This window comes from Papio anubis, chromosome 17 (assembly GCF_008728515.1).
Source record: "Papio anubis isolate 15944 chromosome 17, Panubis1.0, whole genome shotgun sequence".
In the NCBI taxonomy this organism is placed as follows: domain Eukaryota; kingdom Metazoa; phylum Chordata; class Mammalia; order Primates; family Cercopithecidae; genus Papio; species Papio anubis.
This window is the reverse complement of record NC_044992.1, coordinates 27,637,830-27,664,510: the sequence shown is the minus strand read 5'-3', so window position 1 is coordinate 27,664,510 and position 26,681 is coordinate 27,637,830. Positions and strand designations below refer to the sequence as shown.

Here is a 26,681-nt window from a genome sequence, read left to right as displayed (position 1 = left end):
AATAATTTACTTTGAGAACTACAAATGCCAAATGTACTGGAATACCTGAGTTGTTTCTGGTCGATTCTCCTTACCATTAAAAAAACCAACTTGGGAAATCAGATTAAGATCAGACAATTTCTTGATGAGCAGAGTCAGAAGAAAGGCTCTGCTGTGTTTTTTGCTGTTAGAGTACTTAAATGGCCCAAAATCTTCATGCTGCTAGGGCACCCATTCTGTTTTAGAGTTACAGAAACACCGATATTCTCACTATCCAATGGCCTTTGTCTTATTTGTTATTTGCCTCTAAAATAAAATATTATGTTACCTAAAATTTGCCTAAAATATTAGGCAAAGTGTTCTAATATACCATTTTTTTCTGCTTTATGTATATTTTAGGGTAGTTATAACTTACCTCTTAATTTCTGCAGTTATTTATTATTTTTATATCATTTTCTGAGCTAAGCAATAAGGTGTGTTGTGCTATGCTTCTTAAATTGTATATCCCTGGTCATGTGTGTCAGAATAAATGAGATGTATCTTTTTGAAGTGTCAATTTTACTTTACAATTTTTGGGGAAAACATTATTTTTACATTGAGATAAACATATTATGGGATGACATGGAAACTTCATGATCAAACATGATACTTTAAAATTTCCTGTTATTATAGCCAGCAAATTGGAACTATTACTTTAGATTATATTTCCTTCTTTTCCATTAAGGTGCCCTTTGGTGGAAAAGTTTGGATAGTCTTGGTATGATAGAAAGAGTAGTCACTTGGCAGTTAAGGAGCCCTGAATTCTAGTCCTGGCCCTGTTACTAGCTGTTAGATCTTATTTACAAACTGTAACTTCTTAAGGTCTTATCTCAGTTGCCTTGTGTATAAAATAAAAGGTTTTGACCTAATGATCTCTGAAGTTTCTTTAGACTCTAAAGTGTCTGTTGGCATTGATTATTATTAGTGTCCATAATAAAGTGGCACATATTGGTCTTGCCCTATGTTTTGAATCCTGAAGGCTTTTATCTCCTTAGTCTGGTGATAGATTGTTTGGGCCATTGGTTTATTTTAGTAGTCCAAATAACTTACTGTTCTCATTCACTTCTCTTTCAGGCTGTGGTGGATTCTGTTTTGGCTGTTAGAAGACCAGGTTACCCTATTGATCTCTTCATGGTAGAAATCATGGAGATGAAGCATAAATTAGGAACAGATACAAAGTAAATTACATAAGCTTTGACAACATATGGGTTCTAGAATTTTTAAAAGATATTCTTTTGTTAAATTTATTACTTACTTTTATTCAACATAAATATATTCATTCAACATATATTAAGTCACTGCTCTGGGTGATGGGAATGAAAGAGTAAACAGAACAGAATTTCTTTCCCAAAGAAGCTTATGTTTCTAATTTAAATAGAAAAAAAAATCATGTGTGTTATTTTATAGTGGACAGGGAAGGCCACTCTGATAAGAACCTAAAGAGCTAAGAGGTCTCTGAAGAAACAAGGCAGCTAGCCATGTGCACATCTGGAGCAGGAGGGTTCTAAGCAGAAGGAATGACCTCTGAAGAGGTCTTGAGGCAGAAGTGTGACTGGGTTGTTACGGTGTGCCTGGAGCACAGGGAGAGGAGGTGAGGCAAAAGGGGCCAGATTATGGAGTACCTTGTTGATTTTGGATTTACTGTTTTAAAACTTCGTATTATAGAAAATTGTGAACATACATAGAGAGAACAGAATAGGGAACTTCTACATACCTGTTAGCTATCTTTATCAATTTCCAATATATGAAGCAATCTTATTTCAACCATACCCCTCCCTCTTTCCCCCTGCCACCCTGGATTATTTTGAAGCAAATTCAGACATCATATACCACCTCTAAATATCATGTAATCCATAAAACATAAACCCCCTGCTTTTACCTAATACATCCACAAAACATGATAACACGTTAAAAATTAATAACTCATTAATACCATCACATTTCCAGTTTATAGTCTAATATGTCTAACAGTTGTCTCAGATTTTTTTCAGTTTTGTTTGGATTAAGATCTACACACAGTCTGTATACTGCACTTAGGTGATATCTCTTTTTAAGTCTCTGTTAATTTGTAGGTTCTTTCTTCCTCTCATTGTTTTTCACCTTGATAATTATTTTGGAAAAGGGAAGATTTTTTATTACTCATGCAATTTTCTTTTTTTCTTCTCTTATTTTTTTTTTTGAGAAGGAGTCTCACTCTGTCCCCCAGGCTGGAGTGCAATGGCGTGATCTCAGCTCACTGCAGCCTCCACCTATTGGGTTCAAGTGATTTCCCTGCCTCAGCCTCCTGAGTAGCTGGGACTACAGGTGCGTGGCACCACGCCCGGCTATTTTTTTATATTTTAGTAGAGACAGGTTTCACCATGTTGGTCCGGCTGGTCTCGAACTCCTGACCTCGTGATCCACCTGCCTCCGCCGTCCAAAGTGCTAGGATTACAGGTGTGAGCCACCGCTCACGGCCCCACTCATGCAATTTTCTTAATGGCTATAGGACTAGTGAGGTTTTCTACTTATTTTTTGAATCATTTTGGTAAGTAACGTTTTCTAAGAAATGTGTCCATTTTGTTTAACTCTGAAATTTTTGGTATAAAATGTTCATAAATATCCTTATAGGCATACAATTTTTATAAGGATCCTGTTTGCAGGATCTATATTGGTATCACCATTTATTTCTGGTGTTATTTATGCCTTCCTTTCCTTTTTTTGATAATTTTTCCCCAGAGGTTTGTTTTTGTTTCACAGTGTCTTTCTCTTTATTATTAATTTGCTTTTTTGGAATTTTGTGGGGACTTTTTGCTGCTTCTGTTTTATTGTGATAGCTACTTAGGTTATTAATTTTCAGTCTCCTGCTTTTGAATACAGTACTTAAAACCTTACATTTTTCTCGAAGTACTATTCAGCTGCATCCTTCAAGTTTTGATATGTAATCTTATAATTTTTATTCAGTTTAAAATATTTTCTAATTTCAACTAGAAGTGTGCTTCTTAACATGGGGAAATTTTAGTTATTACTGATACCTAGCTTAATTACGTTATGGTCAGAGAATATGCTCTATGAGATTTTTGCTCCTTTGAAATTTGTTGACACTTGCTTTATGGCTCAGTGTATAGCCAGGTTTTGTTATGTTAATGTTTCGTGTACTTGAAAAGAATGTATGCTGCAGTTGGTAGGTACAATTTTATATACATGTCCATTAAGATCAAGGTATCCTGTTAATCCTGTTGTTCAGAACTTCTATATCCTTATTGACTGCTTATTCTGTCAATTACCAAGTGAAATGTATTAATATCTTTCAATATTATTGTGCACCTGTTTATATTTTACTTTAGTTTTGAGTAAACTGAATAAAACTGAATAAAAATTAGTTTTGAGAGTTTTGCTTTATATATCTTGAGACAATCTTTTTAGATGCATAGTTTTTAAACTATTACATATTTCCTGGGGCATTGAACTTTTGTACTGATACGAAGCAACTTTTTTCTAGTAATATCTTTAAAAGTATAATGTATCTGATATTGATAATTATATTTAAAAAACCTTTACATGTTAAAAGCTGTTGTACCAGCTTGCCTGCCTGCCTGCCTGCCTTCCTTCCCTCCTTCCTTCCTTCCCTCCTTCCTTCCTTCCTTTCTCTCTCTCTTTCCTTCCTCCCTCCCTCCCTCTCTTCCTCCCTCCCTCCCTCCCTTTCCTTCCTTTCCTTTCTTTTTTTTTGAGATAATGTTTCGCTCTTGTTGCCTAGGCTGGAGTGCAACGGTGTGATCTTGGCTCACCGCAACCTCTGCCTCCTGGGTTCAAGCGATTCTTCTGCCTCAGCCTCCCAAGTAGCTGGGATTATAGGCATGTGCCACCATGCCCAGCTAATTTTGTTTTTGTTTTTTTTTTTAGTGGAGACGGGGTTTCTCCATGTTGGTCCAGCTGGTCTTGAACTCCCGACCTCAGGTGATCCACCCACCTCTGCCTCCCAAAGTGCTGGGATTGTGGGCGTGAGCCACCATGCCTGGCTTTGCTTTGCTTTGCCTTGCCTTTTGCCTTTTTGCCTTTTGCCTTTGGCCTTTCCTTCCCTTTCCTTTTTTTTTTTTTTCTGATACAGGGTCTTACTCTGTCACCCAGGCTGGAGGGCAGTGGCACAATTATGGCTCACTGCAGCCTTGACCACCTGGGCTCCAGTGATCCTCCCACCTTAGCCTCTTGAGTAGCTGGGACCACAGATATATGCCACCATGTCTGGCTAATTTTTGTATTTTGTGTCAAGACAGGATTATGCCATGTTGCCCAGGCTGGTCTCAAACTCCTGAGCTCAAGGGATCCACCACCTGCCTCGGCCTCCCATAGTGCTGTGATTACAGCATGAGCCACCATACCAGGTCCATCTGGGTTTTTTTTTTTTTTTTTTTTTTTGAGTTGAAGTTTTGCTCTTGTTACCCAGGCTGGAGTGCAGTGGTGCGATCTTGGCTCACTGCAATCTCTGCCTCCTCTGGGTTCAAGTGATTCTCCTGCCTTAGCCTCCCAAGTAACTGGTATTACAGGCATGTGCCACCACACTCAGCTAATTTTGTATTTTTATCAGAGATGGGGTTTCACCATGTTGGTCAGGCTGGTCTCAAACTCTTGACCTCAAGTGATCCACCCTCCTCGGCCTCCCAAAGTGCTGGGATTATAGGCATGAGCCACTGTGCCCAGCCCAGTTTTCTTTTAATTAGTATTTGCCTGTCATATCTTTGTGTATGTTTTTACTTTCACTGTTTCTCTCTTTACATGATTTTTGTGTCATATAGGTAGATTAAAATATTCAATCTGATAATCTTTATTAACAGGAGCATTTAATCCTTTATGTTTAATACAGTTATGGATATATTTGATTTAAAATTTACCATCTTAACAGTGGACTTTGGGGACCTGGGGGAAAGGATGGGAGGATGATGAGGGATAAAAGACTGCACTTTGGGTACAGTGTACACTGCTCGGGTGATGGGTGCACCAAAATCTCAGAAATCACCACTAAAGAACTTATTTTATGTAACCAAACACCACGTGTTCCCCAAAAAGCTATTAAAATTTTAAAAAAAGCAAATTAAAAAGTTTGCCATCTTGTTTTATACTTTCTACTTATCCTTACTTATTTATTTATTTTTTTCTTTTTTGAGACGGAGTGTCACTCTGTCACCAGGCTGGAGTGCAGTGGCTTGATCTCGGCTCACTGCAACTTCTGCCTCCCAGGTTCAAGTGATTCCCTCAGCCTCCCAAGTGGCTGGGACTACAGACATGCACCACCACGCCTAGCTAATTTTTTGTATTTTAGTAGAGATGGGGTTTCACCATGTTGGCCAGGCTGGTCTTGAACTCCTGACTTCAAGCAATCCACCTGCCTCGGCCTCCCAAAGTGCTGGGATTACAGGTGTGAGCCACCGTGCCCAGCCATCTGTGTAGCTTTTTGCATCTCAGCCTTCCATTTGGGATTGCTTTTCTTCTGCCTAAAGTTCATCCTATAGATTTTCCTTAGTGATAGTTTGTTGGAGGTATACTTTCAGTTTTTCTTTGCCTGAAAATGCCTTTAGCTTTATTCTTTGATACTTTCATTGTGTGTTTACTAGGTTGGCAGTTAGTTTCTTTCAGCTGATTGAAGATATTGTTCTATTGTTTTCTAGCTTTCATTATTGCTGTACAGATATTAGCCATGAGTCCTTTATTTACCTAGGTGATTTTAAGATATTTGTCTTTGGTATTGTATACCTTTACTATGATGTAGCTAGGTATGGATTTCTTTTTGTTTATTCTGGTTGACATTTTCTGGGTTTTTGAGTGTTATTGTTTTTATCTGATTCTGGAAAATTTCCATCTATTATCTGTTTAAGCTTTTGTTTTGTTCATCCCTTCTCCTTCTCCAACTAAATGTATGCTTGATGTTCTTAATTTAGTTTTTTATGTACTTTTTGTCTTGTTGTCTTTTGTGTTGCATTCTGGATAATTTCTAGTGATATATTTTGTTGTTTCCCAATTTTCTCTTAAACGATGTCTACTCTACTTTAAAACCCTTGATTTTTTCTACTTTAAAATCCCTTGATTTAAAAATAAACTTTCTAATGAAGTGTAATACACACTGAAAATGCAAGTATCATAACAATATGGCTTGATTAATTTTCTGAATATATCTGTGTAATCAGCACTCTTACAAGAAACAGAACTACTAGTACCTTAAAAGCCCCTCTTTTGCTCCCTTTCAGCCATATTTCTTCTAGAGTAATCTGAATTTCTACCACATAGATTGTTATATGTTTTGTACTTGTATAAGGAATCATAAGGTAGGTATTCTTTGTTTCTGACCTTTTTCATTTAGCATTGTTTGTGAGACTCATTTGTATTTCTGTGTGATTAGTAGATTGGTCATTCTCTTTGCTATTTAGTATTTTTTTGTGTTAATATACCACAGTTTATTCATTCTGCTATTGATTGGCATTTAGGTACTTTGCAATTTTTGCCCATTATTAATAGTGCTGCTATAAACATTGTAATATTCTTTTATTAGACATATGGATATATGTCTGTTGTTTTCTTGAATTTTTTATATCTGTGTGTATATGTGTGGATATCCTTATTTACTATTTATAGAAGTTCTATTTGTTTCTTAAATCTGCCATGTTACTTTTTATGGTGTTCTATTCCTTGCAAATCTTTCCAAACTTGCCCTTTTTTCTTTCTTTAAACATATAGTTAATGTTTGATAATTATAATATCTAAAGTTTTGACTTGTCCCTTTCTGGTGTTTATTGTATTTTACTGGTTCTCACTCATCATGCTTTGTTTTCATATGTGCCATTCATTGTGCTTGAAAAAGGTGTTGGTAGAAATAATTTGAGACCTAGAATGAAGCTGCCTTTCTGCAGAGAGGATTTGCATTTGCTGCCTCAAGGAGCTAGGGACTACTTTAAATTAAATTCACAGTTTGAGGTTTTTGGGAATATCCATTTGACTTGAATTCCAACTGTAAGTCCATGTGAGGGCTGATTATTTCTGGCTTCCTTCTGGATAATCATGAGTGTGTAGCCTTTGTGGTTCCAACTTAATGTGAAGAGGGTCTCCTGTAAGACACTCCACCTTGGATGAGCTCTGGGCTTCCTGTTTTCTTCTCATTGTGAAGACATTGAAACCAAACTTCAGATGTGCCTGGATTGTCAAATGACTTTAAGATAAAAGAACCTACTGTTCCTGCAGTTCTCTGCTTACCTTTTGGAGTTTCTGTTTTATTTCAGTTTTGGCCTAGTAATTATATACGATCTCATAGCTCTTCAATGTTGCTAAGGTTTTTTTGCTTTTAAGCCAGCATGTTTAGTTGTTTTTGATAGTAGGATTGATCTCAGTTAGCCTACTATTGCTAAGGATAACAAGTTCTTGATTTATATTTCAGAAGGTTATCTGTGGATTTTTTGTGGGGAATACATACAAAATGGCTGATTGGGAGGTAAAAGAGGGCCAAGGGCAGAAACCAGAGACCAATTAGGAATGTTGGTATAGTACAAGTGAGAAATGAAAATGGTTTGGATTAGGGTGTACTTAGAAGGAAAGGGCAATAGGATTTGTTGAGTGTTCAACATAGGACATGACAGAAACAGAGCAGTCAGGGATATCTCTTAGGCCTTTTCATGATCAGCAGGAAAAGTGGAGGTGCTGTTTCTTGGGATGGAGAAGACTAGGAGGAGCAGATTTGGGGAGATAAATCCAGAGTTCAGTTTGAGAATGTTATGTTTGAGATGCCTATTAGGCATCCATGTGGAAATGTTGAGTAGGAATTTGGAGAGATGTCTAGAGTTCAGAATAGAGGTCTGCCCTAGAAGTATGTATTTGAGAATCATTAGTGTATAAATGACTTAAAGCCATGAGTTAATGAGACCATCTGGGAAGTGAATATAGTAAAGGAAGTTTAAAGCATGATCCCTGGGAAGTTGGATGTTTAGAGTTTGAGAATATGAGGTGGATTCAGCAAAAGGGATTGAGAAGGGGGCAGTCAATGAGGCATTAAAGCCAAGGGAGAGTGGTGCCCCAGAAGTCAAAAGAAGAAAGTATTGCAAGGAGACAATAATCAGCTGTGTCATATGCTGCTGAAAGTTTGAGTACATTGCTGTTACTGAGAGTTGAGAGTTGATTGTTATATTTGGAAAACATTTACTTTTTTAGTGGCTTTAATGAGAACTGATTGAATAAAGAGGTGGAAATAAAAGTCAGACTGAAGGTGGGCTCAAGAGAGAATGGTTACTGAGAGAAGTGTAGCTACAAAGGAGAACAGAGAAATGGGGCAGTAGCTAGAAGGGAATATGGGAATGGGGCTGAGGGAGAAGGAGTTTTTGTATTAATGACAGGAATTGTTACTGCAAGTTTGTATGCTGGTAAGAATGGTCCTTTAGGTGAGAAGAATTGATATGGGGGATTAGGGGACAGTGCAAGAACAGAGAAGGAAATGGAGTCCAGTACACAAGTAGAGAGGTTACCCATAGAGAGGAACATGGACAGCTCATTCATAGTAGAAGGAGGTTCAGGTTCAAGTGCAAGTGGATTGGTAGAAGTAGTAATGGGATAATGTTTCTATTTTCTCAAAGAAACAATGTCATTTCCTGACAGTAGGGAGGGAGGAAAGTGAAGAAGGCTTGAAAAGTGAGGAATGTTGAACATAGTGTTTTTGTTTCTTCCTAGATATGTTTACATTCTGTTAAGAGGTGGAGTAATCTAGTTAAAGTAAAATTTTGAAAACTTCCTTATAATTATGTTGAACTACTACAAAATATTTTTAAAATATATAACAAAAATTCGTTATAAAGGATTCATGAGTAGAAATTCCGTCCCCTAAATGTTTTGTAAATGAATTTTATAAAGTTATAAAAATATTGACTCTTGAAAGATTATTTGGAAAACAGGAAGAAACACCTCCTTTCCAAATCATCTATATTCCTACTACCTATGCATAACCCCTACTCTTAGGTCCCTCCCATTGTTTTTCTTTTTAATGCCAAGTTGTTTGTTTTTAAAAAGAACAGTTATAGTCATGCTTCATATGCAATTTGTCATTCTATGCTTATCAGCTAGCCCTATACATATTTTTCCATGTTATTACATACTTTTTATAACCATCAAATAGTTGGGTCATTGTTTGCTGAATAATACCCTATTGTTGGACATTTAGGTTAACAGTTTTTAGTTGTTCCATATAATCATTTTGAATAAATGTTCCTAAGAAACTCATTGTATACATACCTTTCATTACTTGATAAGCTGTGTCATATTTTTTAATCACATAACTTAGAAAATAATTCTGGCTTGACATTTTATTGTGACTTTATAGTCACACTGTGTTAAAGTAGATTCTCTTTCCTAATTTTACTAATTATATGTTAGGTTTAAAGTCAATGCATGGAAGTGGGTGAGGTGGCACACTCCTTTAGTCCCAGCTACTTGGGAGGCTGAGGCAGGAGGATTGGATGTTGAGGGCAGCCTGGACATCATAACGAGACCCCCATCTCTGAAAACAAAAAACAAAAACATCAGAAACTGTTACAATTGGTACAAGGAAACAATGTGTGTCCTGGAAGTATTGGTATAACTTTAATACTATAATGATAATTTTATACCAAATTTTAGAGTGTATATTAAAAGTAAGAAACATTAATATTTTTAATAGGTTGATCCAAGGATTAGTTTTGGATCATGGTGCCCGTCATCCAGATATGAAGAAGCGAGTAGAAGATGCATTTATCCTTATTTGCAACGTTTCACTAGAATATGAAAAAACGTACGTGTTACTTTCTCTTTATAACTTTTGAAATTTTTTTTCTAAAGGTGTTTTAAAATCTTTCTTTCCTTCCAGATATTTGGTGTAGACTATTTCTACCTTTTTTCCTTTTTTCTCCTGCCTTTACTAGCTGGTTTTTATTAATCTTTTAGAGAGGTGAGCTCTGGTTTCTTTTATAAGACTGCAGAAGAGAAAGAGAAATTGGTAAAAGCTGAAAGAAAATTTATTGAAGATAGAGTACAAAAAATAATAGACCTGAAAGACAAAGTCTGTGCTCAGTCCAATAAAGGATTTGTCATCATTAATCAAAAGGTGAGAAAGAAAGTTTAGATTTTAGTTATTTGTAAAAGTTCTTAAGCATTTCTTGAAGTGTGGTCTGTGGACCCCTAAGAATCCCTAAGACTTTTTCAGAGAGTCTGTGAGGTCAAAAACTATTTTCATAATAATAAATACACCCTTTACATTGTGTTGACATTTGCAATGATGCTGCAAAAGCAATCTGTAAAACTGCTGGCACTTTAGCACAAATCGAAGCAGTAGCACCAAGCTATATTAGTAGTCATTGCATTCTTTATTGCCATACCACCACACACTTGCAGTGAAAAAGAAAAGGCAGTATCATTTAAGAATGTCTTGATGAAATGGTAAAACTTACTAATTTTATTAAATTTTATCTTAAATATTCATCCTTTTATTATTATGTGTGACAAAATATGAAGTATGCACAAAGCACTCTTTTTTTTTTTTTTGAGACAGGGTCTTGTTCTGTCATCCAGCTGGAGTGCAGTGGCACACTTACAGCTCACTACAGCCTTGACCTTCTGGGCTCAAGTGATCTTTCTGCCTCAGCTTCCCAAGTAGCCAGGACTACAGATGTGCATCACCATGCCTGGCTAATTTTTAAGTTTTTTCGTAGAGACTGGGTGTTGCCATGTTGTGCAGGCTGGTCTCAAGTGATCCTCTTGGCTTGGCCTCCTGAAGTGTTGGGATTATGGGGCTAGGAACTACAAAGCTCTTCTGTTGCATACCAAAATGTGATGGTTGTCTTGAAGGAAAGCACTTGTGTAATTGTTTGAATTGCAAGGTAAACTAAACACTTTTTCATGGAATGCCACTTTTACCTGGAAGAATGACTGACAGAAAAACTGTCGTTATCTAGATATGGCTATTTGGTAGATTTCTCTCAAAAATGAATGAAGAAATTCTGTGACTTAAAACAACTGACAGTATTTGTTGCCAATAACATTTGAACTTTTAAACAAAAATTAGAATTTCGGAAAACTTGTATCTGCCATGTGAACTTGACAGCTTTCCAATACTTAAAAGACTTTCCTGATAATATTGGTGATATTAACAAAAGTGAGTTTTTGTTCACTGAGTTAGGCAAAGTTTCCACATGTATAACGTGACACAGTTTCTACATGTATAACATAACATGTTATACATGAAATGTGTCAACATGTGGAAACTTTGCCTAACTCAGTGAACTAATGCTATCTATCTACTCGACTAAAAATGCATGATTTTTATAAAATCATACCTGGATGAATAATCCATTCAGTGTGCAAGTTACACTAACGTGTTTTAATGTGAGATAGTATGAAAAGTTCGTTGCTGTGGTTCCATAGTGAAACTAACCTTTGAGAAACTATTACTTGTTGAGTTTTGGTATAGTATCAAAGAAGAATTTCCATAGTTATCTGAAAAGGCTATTAAAATATTACTCCCTTTACAATATTTATCTGTGTGGGGCCAGATTTTCTTCATAAACTTGAACCAAAATAACATATCATTCCAAACTGAATACTGAATCAGATATGAGAATCCAGTTGTTTTCTATGAAAAACATTGAAGAGATTTGCAAAAATGTAAAGTAATGCCACTGCTAGCTCACTATATATATTTTTGTTTTCAAAAGTGTAGTAAATTTTCAGTTAAAATGTTATGTATATTAACATGAAATGGGCTTATTATTTAAATGAATTAATAAATATTTTACAAGTTTATCAGTTTTTGTAATATGATAAATATTATAGATAGAGCTTACATAAGCAAAAGCTCTTTGGGTACTTAATAATTTTTAAGAGAATAAAGTAGTGCTGAGACCAAAAGGTTTGAGAAATACTGGTTTAAAACTTGTTTATAATTTTTATGTTAATTTGATTATAGGGAATTGATCCATTTTCCTTAGATACTCTTGCAAAACATGGAATAGTAGCTCTTCGCAGAGCAAAAAGAAGAAATATGGAAAGGTAAGCTTGCAGGTAATTATATATCCTAAGTTTTTAACAGAGTAAATGGAAACTATCCCATGTGTTTTCCTTTTAGCTTATGTGTAAATGTTGTTGAACAAAACAGTGGCATAAAAAAATCCAAATTTTGTTTTTAGTTTCAGTAAATAATTGAACTGTCAAAAAGCAAGGTTGTGCCGGGCGCGGTGGCTCACGCCTGTAATCCCAGCACTTTGGGAGGCCGAGGCGGGCGGATCACAAGGTCAGGAGATCGAGACCACGGTGAAACCTCGTTTCTACTAAAAATACAAAAAATTAGCCGGGCGCGGTGGCGGGCGCCTGTAGTCCCAGCTACTCAGGAGGCTGAGGCAGGAGAATGGCGTGAACCCGGGAGGCGGAGCTTGCAGTGAGCTGAGATTGCGCCACTGCACTCCAGCCTGGGCGACAGAGCGAGACTCTGTCTCAAAATAAAAAAAATAAAAAAAAAAAAAGCAAGGTTGTTAACCTACTGCAGAACTTTGTTGAAGTATAAGGAAAGTTTTTATCTTTTTAAAACAGATTTTAAAAACAAAACAATACAACATAATATAGCATGATCTCACTTTTATATATGGAATCTAAAAAAGTTGAACTCATAGAAGTGGATAGTAGAATGGCAGTTACCAGGGGCTGGGGCAGTGGGAGGGGAGGGGCACTGGGGATATGTGGGTCAAAGGATACAAAATTTCAGTTAGTTAGGAAGAATAAATTCAAGAGATCTATTGTTCAACATGGCAACTATTGTTAATAACAATATATTGTTCTTTTTAAAAATCTTTTGCAAACCCACCCAAGAATGCACAATGTATTGGATTCTTGAAAAATGCAGAGTAGATTTTAAGTGTTCTTATCACAAAAATGGCTAAATCAAGCCTCACATAGGCAATGCGTATGTTTATTAGCTTGATTTAGCCATTCCACAGTGTATACATATTTAAAAACATCATCATTTGGAACTCGACGAATATAGACAATTTTATTGTCAATTAAAAACCCAAAACAGTACAATACAGTAACAATGCAGTCTTCTGCATTAGATATCTTTTTTCCTCTAAGAAATTAGTATTTATATTTTCCATAATCAAGCTATGGTGACATATGTGTAATTTCAGACTCTCTCTTGCTTGTGGTGGAATGGCTGTGAATTCTTTTGAAGATCTCACTGTAGATTGCTTGGGACATGCTGGTCTTGTGTATGAGTATACGTTAGTGAGTATTTCTGTGAATAGTGGTTGTAAAGTGAATACTAAGCCCCCTTTTTTAAAAGAAAGATACTACTTGACCTTTTATTTCATGTTTTGTGTTTTAAGATCTAGTTCACAGAACAGATTTTACAGTTTATTTACCTAAATGTTTGGTAAGAGTTCAGATATAACTTAACTCCCTTTAAACATATCTTTAGTTATGCTTGATAAGAAAAATTCAAATGAAGATTGTATTCTAGTATAAATTGTTGATTTTATAATGACATTAAATATTAAAGTTATGTATTTTTGTGCCACCCATTAGGGTGAAGAAAAGTTCACTTTTATCGAGGAGTGTGTTAACCCTCACTCTGTTACCTTGTTGGTTAGAGGACCAAATAAGCATACTCTCACACAAATCAAGGATGCCATAAGAGATGGACTTCGTGCTATCAAAAATGCCATTGAAGATGGTAAGCTCTTTCTTGTGATTGATATGAACCTCACATATATGTGTGTATATATGTGTATATACACACACACACACACCCCTATGTATGTATACATATATTTTTAGACAGAGTCTCCCTCTGTTGCTCAGGCTTTAGTGCAGTGGTGTGATCTCAGCCCACTGCAACCTCCACCTCCCAAGTTCAAGCAATTCTTCTGCCTCAGCCTCCCAAGTAGCTGGGATTACAGGTGTGCACCACCACACCTGGCTAATTTTTTGTATTTTTAGTAGAGATAGGGTTTCCTCCATGTTGGCCAGGCTGATCTAGAACTCCTGGGCTCAAGTGGTTTGCCCTCCTTGGCCTCTCAAAGTGCTGAAATTACAGGTATGAGCCACCATGCCTGGCCTTTAATTTTTTTTAATTTTATTTTTAAATTTTAATCTATTTATTTATTTTGAGACCAGGTTTTGGAACTGGCTAATTTTTGTATTTTTGGCAGAGATGAGGTTTCACCATGTTGCCAAGGTTGGTCCTGAACTCCTGGGCTCAAGGAATCCACTTGCCTTGGCCTCCCAGAGTACTGGGATTACTGGCATGAGCCACTGCACCTGGCTGCAAACCATATATATATATATATATATATATTTTTTTTTTTTCCCTCAAGACAGGGTCTTGCTCTGTCACCCAGGCTAGAGTACAGTGGCGCAGTCATGGCTCACTGCAGCCTCAAACTCCTGTGCTCAAGTGATCCTCCCACCTCAGCTGGACGATAGGTGCATGCCACCACACCTGGCTAATTTTTGAATTTTTTTTGTAGAGATGAGATCCCTCTATGTTGCCCAGGCTGGTCTTGAACTCCTGGCCTCAAGCAGGTTTCCCCTCTCAGCCTCCCAGAGTGCTGGGATTTGTAGGCATGAGCCACCACATTCAGCCCATGTTGAGCATCTTTTAATGTGTTTATTCGCCCTCCATATATCTTTGGTGAATTTTCTGTTTAAATCTTTTGCCCTTTTAAAAAATTGGATTGTTGGCCAAGCACAGTGTCTCCCACCTATAATTCCAGCACTTTGAGAGGCCAAGGTGGGAGGATTGCTTGAGCCCAGGAGTTAGAAACCAGCCTGGGCAACATAGCAAGACCATGACTCTACACACACACACAAATAGCCAGGCATGGTGGTCTGTACCTGTAGTTCCAGCTACTTAGGAGGCTGAGGCAGGAATATCACTTGAGCCCCAAGAGTTTGAGGTTACAGTAATGTAAGCTATGATCACACCACTGCACTCCAGCCTGCGCGACACAGCGAGACCCTGTTTCCAGAAAAAAAAAAAAAAAGGAAAGAAAAAAAATTGTGTTAGTTTTCTATTGTTGAGTTTGAGAGTTCTTTGTGTATATTTTGGGTACAAGTGCTTTTTCAGATATATGTTTGGCAAATTTTTCTCCTCTATGGCTTATTTTATTATTAACAGTGCCTTTCAAAGAGGAATTCTTAATTTTGATGAAGTCTAATTTATTATTTTTATTCTCTCATGGATTATGCTTTTGGTGTGGTATCTAAAAAATCTTTACCTAACCTAAGGTCACAAATATTTTTCTCTAAAAGTGTTGTAGTCTTATGTTTTACATTTAGGTCTGTGATTCATTTTAAGTTAATTTTTGTATATGGTACAAATATGGATACAAGTTCATTTTTTCATATAAAGGTATCAGATTATTTTAGTCTTATTTGCTGAAAAGACTTTCACCACTGAATTGCCTTTTCTCGTGTATAAAAAATCAGTTTTTCATATTTGTGTAGTTCTATCTCTGTGCTCTTTTTTCTGTTCTACTGATGCATTTGTCTATTTTAATGTTAATATGATATTGTCCTGACAACTGTAGCTTTATAATAAATCTTGAAATCAGTATTGTTAACTCTCATTTTTTTAAAAGTCATTTTGGTCATTCTAAGTCTTTGGCATTTCCATATGACTTCCATATGAATTTTGGAATCAGCTTGTCAGTTTCTACCAAAAAGACTGCTGCTGGGATTTTGATCAGAACTTTTTTTTTTAGAAAGGATCTTACTCTGTCACTCAGGCTGGAGTGCAGTGGCGTGATCATGGCTCACTGCAGACTCGACCTACTGAGTTCAAGTGACTCTCCGACCTTAGCTTCCCAAGTAGCTGGAACCACAAGCATGCACTACCATGCCTGGTTAATTTTTTTTTTATTTTTATTTTCTGTAGAGACAACGTCTCATTATTTTGTTGCCCAGACTGGTCTCAAACTCCTGGGCTCAAGCGATCCTCCCGCCTTGGCCTCCCAAAGTGCTGGGATTACAGGTGTGAGCCACTACACCCCGCTTGAATGGAATTTTATTAAATCTGTAGATCGATTTGGGGATAGTTGATATTTTAATAATGAGCCTTCTAACTCATGAATGTCATCTTATCTATTTATTTGACTCTTCTTGAATTTATCTCAGCAGTATTTCATAGTTCTTAGTATATGAGCCTCACACAGTTTTTTCTATATTTATCTCTATGTATTTCATTTATTTTGTTGCTATTGTGTATGTTATTTTTAAAATTTCAATTTCTGATTGTTATTTGCTAATATATAGAAATATGTTTTATTTTTGTACATTGATCTTGAATTCTGCAACCTTGCTAAATCACAATTAGCTTTCTTATAGGCTTCATTGAATTGTTTATATAAGTGATTACGTTGTCTGCTAATACAGTTACTTTTTTCTTTCCAATATGGATATTTAAAAATTTTCTCCCTTATTTCATGGGCCAGAACCTCCAGTATAATGTTGACTAGAAATAATGAAAATGGACATCCTTTCCTCATTCCTCATCTTAGGGGGAAAGCATTCAATCTTTCTCCATTACGTATGATGTTAGCTGTAGGTTTTTACTAGGTTGAGGAAGTTCTCCCTTCTGCACCTAGTTTGCTGACAGTTTTTAATCAAGAATAAATGCCAGGCTGGGCGCGGTGGCTCATGCCTGTAATTTCAGCACTATGGGAGGCCGACGCGGGTGGATCACCTGAGGTCAGGAGTTTGAGACCAGCTTGGCCAACATGGTGAAACTCTGTCTCTACTAAAAATACAAACATTAGCTGGGCATGGTGGCAGGCACCTGCAATCTCAGTGTCTCGTGAGGCTGAGGCAGGAGAATTGCTTGAACCTGGGAGGCGGAGGTTGTAGTGAGCCAAGATCACGCCACTGGACTTCAGTCTGGGTGACAAGAGTGAAACTTCTTGTGTTTTTTTTTTTTTTTTTTTTTTTTTGTCAACACACACACACACACACACGAGAATAAATGCCAAATGCTTTTTGTGCATCTGTTGAGATGATCATATGATTTTTCTCAGTTTTTTTTTTTTTTTTTTTTTTTTTGAGATGGAGTCTCACTTTGTTGCCTAGGCTGGAGTGCCATGGCGCAATCCTGGCTCACTGCAACCTCTGCTTCCCAGGTTCAAGCGATTCTCCTGTGTCAGCCTCCTGAGTAGGTGGAATTACAGGCATGCACCACCATGCCAAGGTAATTTTTGTATGTTTTAGTAGAAATGGAGTTTCACCATGTTGGCCTGGCTGGTCATGAACTCCTGACCTCAGGTGATCTGCTTGCCTTGGCCTCCCAAAGTTCTGGGATTACAAGTGTGAGCCACTGCACCCAGCCCTCATTTAGTTTTTTAATGCAATAAATTACATTGATTGGTTCAAATGTCAAACCTTACATTCTTGGGATAAACCATACTTAGTTATAATGCATTTTACTTTTTAAAAAATTAATGAATTACATTTTTTAAAATTATTTTTTAAACTGTGGTAAATATACATAACATAAAATTTGCAGTTTAACAATTTTTAAGTGTACAGTTCAGTGTTAGTAAGTGCATTCACATTGTTGTGTAACCATTATCACCACCCATCTCCAGAACTTTTTTCCCTTGCAAAACTGAAACTCTGTACCCATTAAACAATAACTCTTCATTCCCTACCCACCTCCCCAGCCCTGGGTAACCAACATTCTACTTTCTGTCTCTGTGAGTTTACTCTATATATCTCATATAATTGGAATCATGCAGTTTTTGTCCTTTGTCTGGCTTATTTCACTTTGCATAGTGTCATCAAAGTTCATTCATGTTGTAGCATGTGCCAGAATTTCTTTCCTTTTTACCATTGAATAATATTCTATTGTATGTATATATCACATTTTATTTGTTATTGGAAACGTGTTCCATTTACCTTTTGACTATTGTGAATAATGCTACTATGTGTATTCTCCTTTTAATGTATTATTTGATTTAATTGGCTAAAAATTTTTAAGAATTTTTACATCTGTATTCATAAGGAGTATTGGTCTGTGTATATTTTTTCTTGTAATGCTTTTATCTTTTTTGGTGTTAGAACAATGCTGTACTCATAGAGTGAATTGGAAAGTTTTTCTTGTTCAAATTTCTGAAAATGTTAAGTTGTTGTGGAGAATTGGTATTATTTGTATTATTTCTTTCTTAAATGTTTGGTAGACTGTCAATAAAGCCATCTGATCCTTGGAGTTTTCTTTGTGGGAAAGCTTTTAATGACACATTCAATTTTTTTTAATAGACACAGGGCTATAAAGGGTTTTGTTTTTTTTGAGTGAGCTATAGTGGTTTGTAGTCTTTCAAGCATTTGTCCACTTCATCTAAGTTAAGATCATCAACTACTATCTATGAGCTAAATCTGGTTTGCTGCCTATTTTGGTAAATAAAGTTTTATTGGAATGTGGCCATACTCATTTGTCTATGTATTATCTATGGCTATTTTTGTGTTACAGTGGCAGAGTTGAATAGTTGCAAAAGAAATGGTATGGCCTGAAAAATATTAACTGGCCTTTTGCAGAAAGTACTAACTTCTGGTCTACAGTTTCAACTTCATTGTCATAAAGTCGATCATCATATTCATTTATTACTCTTTTTAATATCTGTAGAATCTGTAGTGATGTAACTTTCTTATTTCTGACATTTATCATTTGATTAATTTCCACTTTCATTCTAATTATTTCTTTTCTTTTACTTATATTAGGTTTCATTTGTGCTTCCTTTTCTAGTTTTTTTTTTTTTTTCTTTTTGAAACAGAGTCTCGATCTGTCGCCTAGGCTGGAGTACAGTGGCATGGTCACGGCTCACTGCAGCCTTGACTTCCCAGGCTCAGGCAGTCCTCCCACCTTAGACTCCTAAGTAGCTGGGATTACAGGTGTGTGCCACCACACCTGGCTAATTGTTGTGTTTTTTATAGAGATGGAGTCTCACTGTGTTGCCCAGGCTGGTATTGAATTTCTGGGCTCAAGTGATCTATCTGCCTTGGCCTCCCAAAGTGCTGGGATTATAGGAATGAGCCACCAGACCCTGCCCTTTTCTAGTTTCTTAAGGTGGAAGCTGGGGTCATTCATTTGAGAACTTTCTCCATTCCTAATATAGGTGTTTCGTGATATAAATTTCTCTTTAAGTACTGCTTTAGGGATGCTAAAATTTTGATATGTTGTGTTTTCACAGGGAATGGGATCAGGGAAATTTTCAAACGTTCTAGTAATCTCTTTCTTAAGCTGGGTGGTAGGTACATGGATATATTTGTTTATTTGTACATTTATTCTTTATATCTTACACATATAAATATTCTTTTGAGTATATTCTGTATTTAACAAGGAACTTTTAAAAAATGTGAATGGGAGGTAATGATGTAATAATCTGGTGGGTAAACAGCTCTGAGCAGTTACATTGTGAAGTGAAGCCGAGAAAGGGGGTAGTAATTTTAAAATGATGTGAGATAAAAGGGGAGATTGTTTTCGTATTGTTTTGTTTTAAAGCAAGTTTGCTGATTTAAATAAGAGTCATAAACTTTATGAAACCATACAAGTAGCAGATATAAAAGTCATATCCTGATGTGAAATTTGATGTGTTTAACCAAAACTCTTGCTTTAGAATAATAATACCACTTAATTTTTTTCTTAGATAGCAGTTTAAGTTGTGCTCCAGCACCAAAAACAAATACTTCATTGAGTTCCAAGAATTCCCTATCAAAAACTAGGGACAAATTATCTTGGCCTAAAAAATTTTCATGTCAGATATTGTAATCAGTTACCTATCAATATAAATTATAAATAACTACCTCTTAAAAGTAGTCATAAGGCCGGGTGTGGTGGCTTACGCCTGTAATCCCAGCATTTTGGGAGACGGAGGTGGGTGGATCACTTGAGGTCAGGAGTTCAAGACCAGCCTGGCCAACATGGTGCCCCCCCACCCCGGTATCTATTAAAAATACAAAAATTAGCTGGGTGTGGTGGTGCACGCCTGTAATTCCAGCTACTTAGAAGGCTGAGGTAGGAGGATCGCTTGAACCTGGGAGGCAGAGGTTGGAGTGAGCCGAGATCGTGCCACTACACCTCCAACCTAGGTGACAGAGTAAAACTCCATCTCAGAAAAAAAAAAAAAAAGTAGTTATAAAAGAGTAAGATGAAGGTAAAAAGAAATTATTCTTGTTTACCAGAGGATAAGCAGCGAAATAAGCTATTTGCAGCCAGTTATCTGTACTATGCCTATTTATTTAATGACATATAACTTCAGGATGTTTCATAAGATAACTGAGTAATTACTAAGCCGTGCAATTTATTTGGTTTTTGTAGATAATACAACACACTTAAATAGTGAATTGCTTTTCTCTCTCTCTCTCTCTCTCTCTCTCTCTCTGTCTCTCTCTCTCTCTTTTTTGGTCTTTATGGCATGTCTTGCCAATCATATTTTTTCTCTCCAATAGGTTGTATGGTTCCTGGAGCTGGTGCAATTGAAGTGGCAATGGCTGAAGCTCTCGTTACATATAAGAACAGTATAAAAGGAAGAGCTCGTCTTGGAGTCCAGGCTTTTGCTGATGCCTTACTCATTATTCCCAAGGTACAACTACCCTTTCGGCCAAATAACAACTGGTTAGACATAAAGGTGTTTAATTACAAATTGCCCATATTATCTGATAGTTAATGGAGTAGACAGGTATTTATATACATTTCCTTACACAGTTTTCTCTTAGATATTTTACAACTAAAGCAGGGAAACTTTTGGGATAACAGCCCAGAACCCTTGCACAATCTCATGAAATAGCCAACTTACCCCCTTGCTTCTTTCTCTGAGTTCCAAAAATTAAAGCAGCTCCAAATATTTCCTTCAGAAATGACTCATGATTAATCATAATGAAAAAGTTTAGAATTTAAAATTTAGTTAGATTTTATGGTACATCTTTGTTTTGTTAGTGGTATCCAAATGTAATCAATTTAAATTGTGGAGAGTGAGGGCTTGAGGCTATTTAGCATTCCTAGATACAACCTTACATTTGTCATCATCATTTTAATTCCTAGAAAAAGAGAAAACAGAATTTTTCCATGTGGCAACCTAAGAACAGAAAGCAATCATTCCTTTCTCCTTGCCTTAATTGGTTTCAAACCACCTTAGAAATATAGTAAAATTACTTCAAAGATGCTATTACCGTGAATTAAAACATTATTAACAATGCCAGCAAAATCTCTTTGCTAATTTTTATTAAAATTTTTCATAATTGGTGAAATCTTTGTGAATTAGATTTCTATTTTTTCTTTCCCCAGAGTAGCAAAGTCAGTATGATCTTGTTGTTGACAGAAATTGGTAACCCCAGTGTACACTGGTGGTACCTTTTTCCTCATCAGCTGGTGATTTGGGACCACTTGGAAATGAGCCTGGTTTGGAGTGCGGGTATCTCCAACCCTGTTACCACAGGTCGTGACTCTCCTCATGAAGATGAGGGGCACAAAGGTGCTGCAAATATTCTGGTTTCCTTAGCAAGTGCCTATGAAGAATTGGAGGGCATGTGACTAGCAGCACTAGAGGAAACAACAATATCATTCTACTTCCTTCCACACTAAAAAAAAAACACAAACACCTTTTGCAAGGAGGGAAATTAATGTAGTAGAGTGGAAATGGGGGAACTCTGATGTCCTCAGAATTTACTGTGATGTGCATAGGGGCAATGTTTAAATATAAAAAGTACTAGATAGATGAAATAATAATTTGATTTAGATTGAAAGTGGAATTTTTCAAAAGGAGATGATTGCCATGTTATAGATGTGTTTTTACAAGAGTAAAGAGTATTTTGATATTTGAGATATGTGAAGGTATTATGCATATATATTTATTATTATTTTTATTCCTAAAGGTTCTTGCTCAGAATGCTGGTTATGACCCACAGGAAACACTAGTAAAAGTTCAGGCTGAGCATGTCGAGTCAAAACAACTTGTGGGCATAGATTTGAATACAGGTAAGAAAGGGAAGGAAAATTAGCTGTTTAATAAAGAAAGAGGCTATTCTTTAGTTACCCAGATCTTATAGTAAAGAAGTAGAGATTTGGGTAACTTTAATATTTAAATTTTGGATGCCTTTAGTTTATTTTTGAGCTTCTTAAAAAGTGTTCATTCATTTGAGAAATAGTTATTGAGTGCTTGTTTTCCTCTTGGGCTTCACACAGAACAAAACAGACAAAAAATCTGCCCCTGGGAGCTTATGTTGTAGTGGGAGAAGGTAGGCAGTAAATAATAACTTTAATAAATAAACTCCTTCAGCATCTTAGAAAGAAATGAATTATATGAAAAAAAGAGTGGTTTACCAATGATCATGAACACTAGTGCAGGAGGGTGGAAAGAGAACGGCAGCTTAAAGAGGTTGGTCATGGTAGGCATCATCAAGATGTCTGTTGAAAAAAAGTGGAAGGAAATGAGGAAATCAGCCATGTAGGCAACTGGAGTTAAGTGTTCTAGGGAAAGAGAACAGCCAGTGGAAAAGCCAGTGTCTGATGTTTTTGAGGAAGGAGGTGAGAGAGGTGACAGAAGGTCAGATCATGCAGGGGCATTTGGCCCAGCTCAGAACTTTGGCTTTTACTTTAGAGGAGCAGGGAGCAATTTTGAGCAGAGGTGTGACATGGCCTAATTAATTAATTTATGAGGCAGTCTCATTCTGTCTCCCATGCTGTGGAGTGCAGTGGCGCGATCTCGGTTCACTGCAACCTCTGCCTCCCGGGTTCAAGCAATTCTCCCTCAGCCTCCGGAGTAGCTGGGAATATAGGTGTCTGCTGCCACGCCTGGCTAATTTTTGTATTTTTAGTGGAGACAGGGTTTCACCATGTTGGCCAGGCACATGGCCTAATTCTGTTTTAAGAGAATCACTCTGGCCACTCTCCACTCTGTAGAGAAGTCAGCTGAATAAGTAGAAGGTTGGAGTTGCAATCAACTGTGGTGGAGAAGACTGGCTGGAGCAGGTTGTGGGTGAGAGGATATTAACATTCAGGTTTGGCAGAGTCAAGGTTGAAGCATCTGTAATCTTTTAATTAAAAAAGTTGGATATATGGGTCTGGAATTCAAGGAAGAGATCTGGGTTGGAGATTAAAACTTGAGAGTCAGGCTGGATGCAATGGCTCACGCTTGTAATTCCAGCACTCTGGGAGGCCAAGGTGGGTGGATCACTTAAGGTCAGGAGTTCAAGACCAGGCTGGCCAACATGGTGAAACCCCATCTCTACTAAAAATGCAAAAATTAGCTGGGGATGGTGGCAGGCACCTGAAATCCCAGCTACTTGGGAGGCTGAGGCAGGAGAATTGCTTGAACCCAGGAGGCAGAGGTTGCAGGGAGCCAAGATTACACCACTGCACTCCAGCCTGAGTGACCGAGCAAGATCTCTGTCTCAAAAACAAAAACAAAACACCAAAAAAAAGAAAAAAGAAAACAAAAAACAAAAACACCCAAAAAACCTTGAGAGTCATCAGATATGTATGGTTTAAATCTAAAAGTCTAGATGAGATCACCTAGGGATTAAGGGTAGAGAGAAAAGAGGCTAGGACTGAACTTTTGGGTACTCCAACATTAAGAGGTGAGAGAGGAAGAGGAAGAACCAGCAAAGTAATCAGAAAAGGAGCCACTAGTGCAAAAGAAAGAAAACCGGAGGAGTGTGGTATCCTGGAAGATAACAAAGAGTAGGCCGGAGAGTGTGATCAACTGTGTTAAATACTGATAGATGAGGCCTGAGAATCAACCATTGGATTTAATAATATGGAGGTCATTGATGACCTTGACAAAAGTAGTTTTGGTGTAGTGTATTAAATATTTTTAGAAGATATCAATTAATATTAATAGAAAATAGTAAGATTTTGGTATTAAAATTGCTTTTACTTTTCAGGTGAGCCAATGGTAGCAGCAGATGCAGGAGTTTGGGATAATTATTGTGTAAAAAAACAACTTCTTCACTCTTGGTAAGTTCATGTGAACATAAAGTGAAAGACCTGTAGAGTTATAACTGATAATATTAAGATGAAAATGTTTCTATTATTTTTGTCATTGTACAGTGGAAAAATTGTCAAGTGTTTGAAAGGTATGGTATTGTTATTAGGACTAGCTTCTGTCATTTTATAGTCCATAGTCCCTTTTATATTTTAAGTCTAGCAGTGTTGTTATAAGAAAAATTAATCTTACTATTTGAGGGGGAAAGAAAAGGGGAAATTTACTGAAATAGTAGCACATGCATGATGGAGAAAATCAAATGATATTGTAAAAATGAGCTCAGTTTTGCTGGAATATAAATCAGGAATGCACCTTATCAGCAAAGGAGTTTAAATTATAATACAAAGGGTGACATTTGGGCCAGTGCAGTGGCTCACACCCGTAATCCCAGCACTTTGGGAGGCTGAGGCAGGTGAATCACCTGAGGTCAGGAGTTCAAGACCAGCCTGGCAAACATGGTGAAACCCCATCTCTACTAAAAATACAAAAATTAGCCAGGCATGGCGGCAGGTACCTGTAATTCCAGCTACTCGGGAGGCTGAGGCGGGAGAATTGCTTGAACGTGGGAGTCAGAAGTTGCAGTGAGCTGAGGTCTCGCCATTGAACTCCAGCCTGGGCAACAAGAGTGAAACTCCATCTTGGGAAAAAAAAAAAAAAAACAAAAAACGGTGACATTTGTATTTGTATTTATAACAGCCTTGTCTCATAAAATATCATACAAACATCATTAAAGTACCCTACATAGGTAAAGATTGCTGGAGAAAAAAGCTAAGAGTGGGTTAGTAGGCTTTACTCACCCTCTCATCTTTTTCCTTAGCACAGTGATTGCCACCAACATTCTCCTGGTTGATGAAATTATGCGAGCTGGGATGTCTTCTCTCAAAGGATGATTGAATTCAAAATCAACCCTTCTAGAAGATGAAATTTAGTACACTTTACATCTGACTACTATTGTGTAGCCTGAGCCATTCTGAATTTCTACACAATAAATGCAGTTTATATCTTTTGGATCTTAACAGTCTCAAAAAATATTTCATCAAGGTATAAAGAACACAAGAAATACTTTTACAGTAAAGGAATAATAATTGAAATATTTCCCCAGGAGTCCTAACTCCCCACCCTTTGTTGTATGCTACTGCAGTTGTTATAGCATAGGATCTTTATGATTCTTAGACCTTTTGGCAAGTTTTAATTAACAAAATAGAGGTTTTAGTACACCCAAGTAAATTTCCAGTTTATCAGAGGGTATAAATGTAGTAGGACAAAATGTTTCATTTTCTCTCAAAATTCTTTCAGTGACATCTTGCTGCCACTCTTTCCTCTTGTAAATATGGCATGTAGCTTTGGGTTACATTGTTTATAATGTCTGACTCAATTTATTTTTGATATCATTTCTTATATTTTACCTGGCCTTTCTTTTGTATATATGATCAACAATTTATGCTACTGTGCTAGCTCTGGTAGCTCTCTGACTAGATGGTGAGGTAGAACAGGTCTCATCTGGAAAGAGGAGAATTGTTGACACCAGCAGTGGGAAATAATTGTTTTTGGCTCATAATACAACTGTTCAGTGTGGATATTATAGCAATATCTTTCTTGTTTGAAACTCTAGAATTAATCTATTATGCTTTTTATTGTTATTAGACTTCTTGTGGTTAACTTCTTTCCATGGATGTTAGTTGATAAGAGACTAAAATATGGCAGGTGCATTAATGGAACTTTGGCCTGTTTGTGCATGTAGGAGAAGGTTCCTTTAACTATTTAATGCCCTAGTTGAGAACCTATGATTTTATAGCCTGTTTTTTTCCACTTAATATGCTATCAACATCTTTCTAAGTCAGTATTCAGACTTCTTCTTCTTCTTCTTTTTTTTTTTGAGATGGAGTCTTACTCTGTCACCCAGGCTGGAGTGCAGTGGCATGATCTTGGCTCATTGCAACTCTTGCCTCCTAGGCTCAAGTGACTCTCCTGCCTTAGCCTCCTTAGTAGCTGAGATTACAGGTGCACACTACCACACCTGACTAATTTTTGTATTTTTAGTAGAGAAGGGGTTTCACCATGTTGACTAGGCAGGTCTTGAACTCCTGAGCTTTGGCAATATGCCTGCCTCAGCCTCCCAAAGTACTTGGATTACAGGCATGAGCCAGCACACCTGGTCCAGTATTCAGACTTCTGAACCATCACTTATGTATGTTTACACGGCATTGCATTGTATGGTTATACCACAATTTATTTTACTAATTCTGTTTTCAATTTTTTTTGCTGTTATAAAGAAAGATCTCCTTTTTAAACTTGTCTTTATCCTATAGAATAGGCCTTTTAAAATGGGCATGCCATGCATATGGCCATATCTTTTCTGTGTAATATTGTTTAAATTTTGAAATATTTAAAATATACCAAAAAAGACAGAAAGAATATAATAAACACGTCTGTACCCTCCACCTAGCTTTAATAGTAACATTTTGCCATATTTGTTTCAGATTTTCTTTTCTTTTCTTTTTTTTTTTTTTGAGGCAGAGTCTCCCTCCTGCCACCCAGGCTGGAGTGCAGTGGCACCATCTCGACTCACTGCAACCTCCACCTTCCGGATTCAAGCGATTCTCCTACCTCAGCCTCCCGAGTAGGTGGGATTACAGGAGCCCGCCACCATGCCTGGCTAATTTTACA

The 26,681-nt window shown here is 36.9% G+C and overlaps 1 protein-coding gene across 6 annotated transcripts in view; it reads left to right on the top strand.

Annotated features, from left to right (window-relative positions):
- Positions 1–25,030, top strand: part of CCT6B (chaperonin containing TCP1 subunit 6B) — a 53,159-nt gene extending 28,129 nt beyond the window's left edge. For all 6 annotated transcript variants that reach the window (XM_009190104.4, XM_003912605.5, XM_017950502.3 and 3 more), the window contains 10 exons: positions 1,093–1,196; positions 9,680–9,790; positions 9,943–10,102; positions 11,960–12,042; positions 13,173–13,269; positions 13,570–13,717; positions 20,482–20,615; positions 21,904–22,006; positions 23,914–23,986; positions 24,832–25,030. In XM_009190104.4, the coding sequence (XP_009188368.1) occupies positions 1,093–1,196; positions 9,680–9,790; positions 9,943–10,102; positions 11,960–12,042; positions 13,173–13,269; positions 13,570–13,717; positions 20,482–20,615; positions 21,904–22,006; positions 23,914–23,986; positions 24,832–24,904 (1,086 nt within the window). In that variant the 3' untranslated portion in view covers positions 24,905–25,030. The remainder of the gene's footprint in view (positions 1–1,092; positions 1,197–9,679; positions 9,791–9,942; positions 10,103–11,959; positions 12,043–13,172; positions 13,270–13,569; positions 13,718–20,481; positions 20,616–21,903; positions 22,007–23,913; positions 23,987–24,831) is intronic.
- The last annotated feature ends 1,651 nt before the right edge of the window (positions 25,031–26,681 follow it).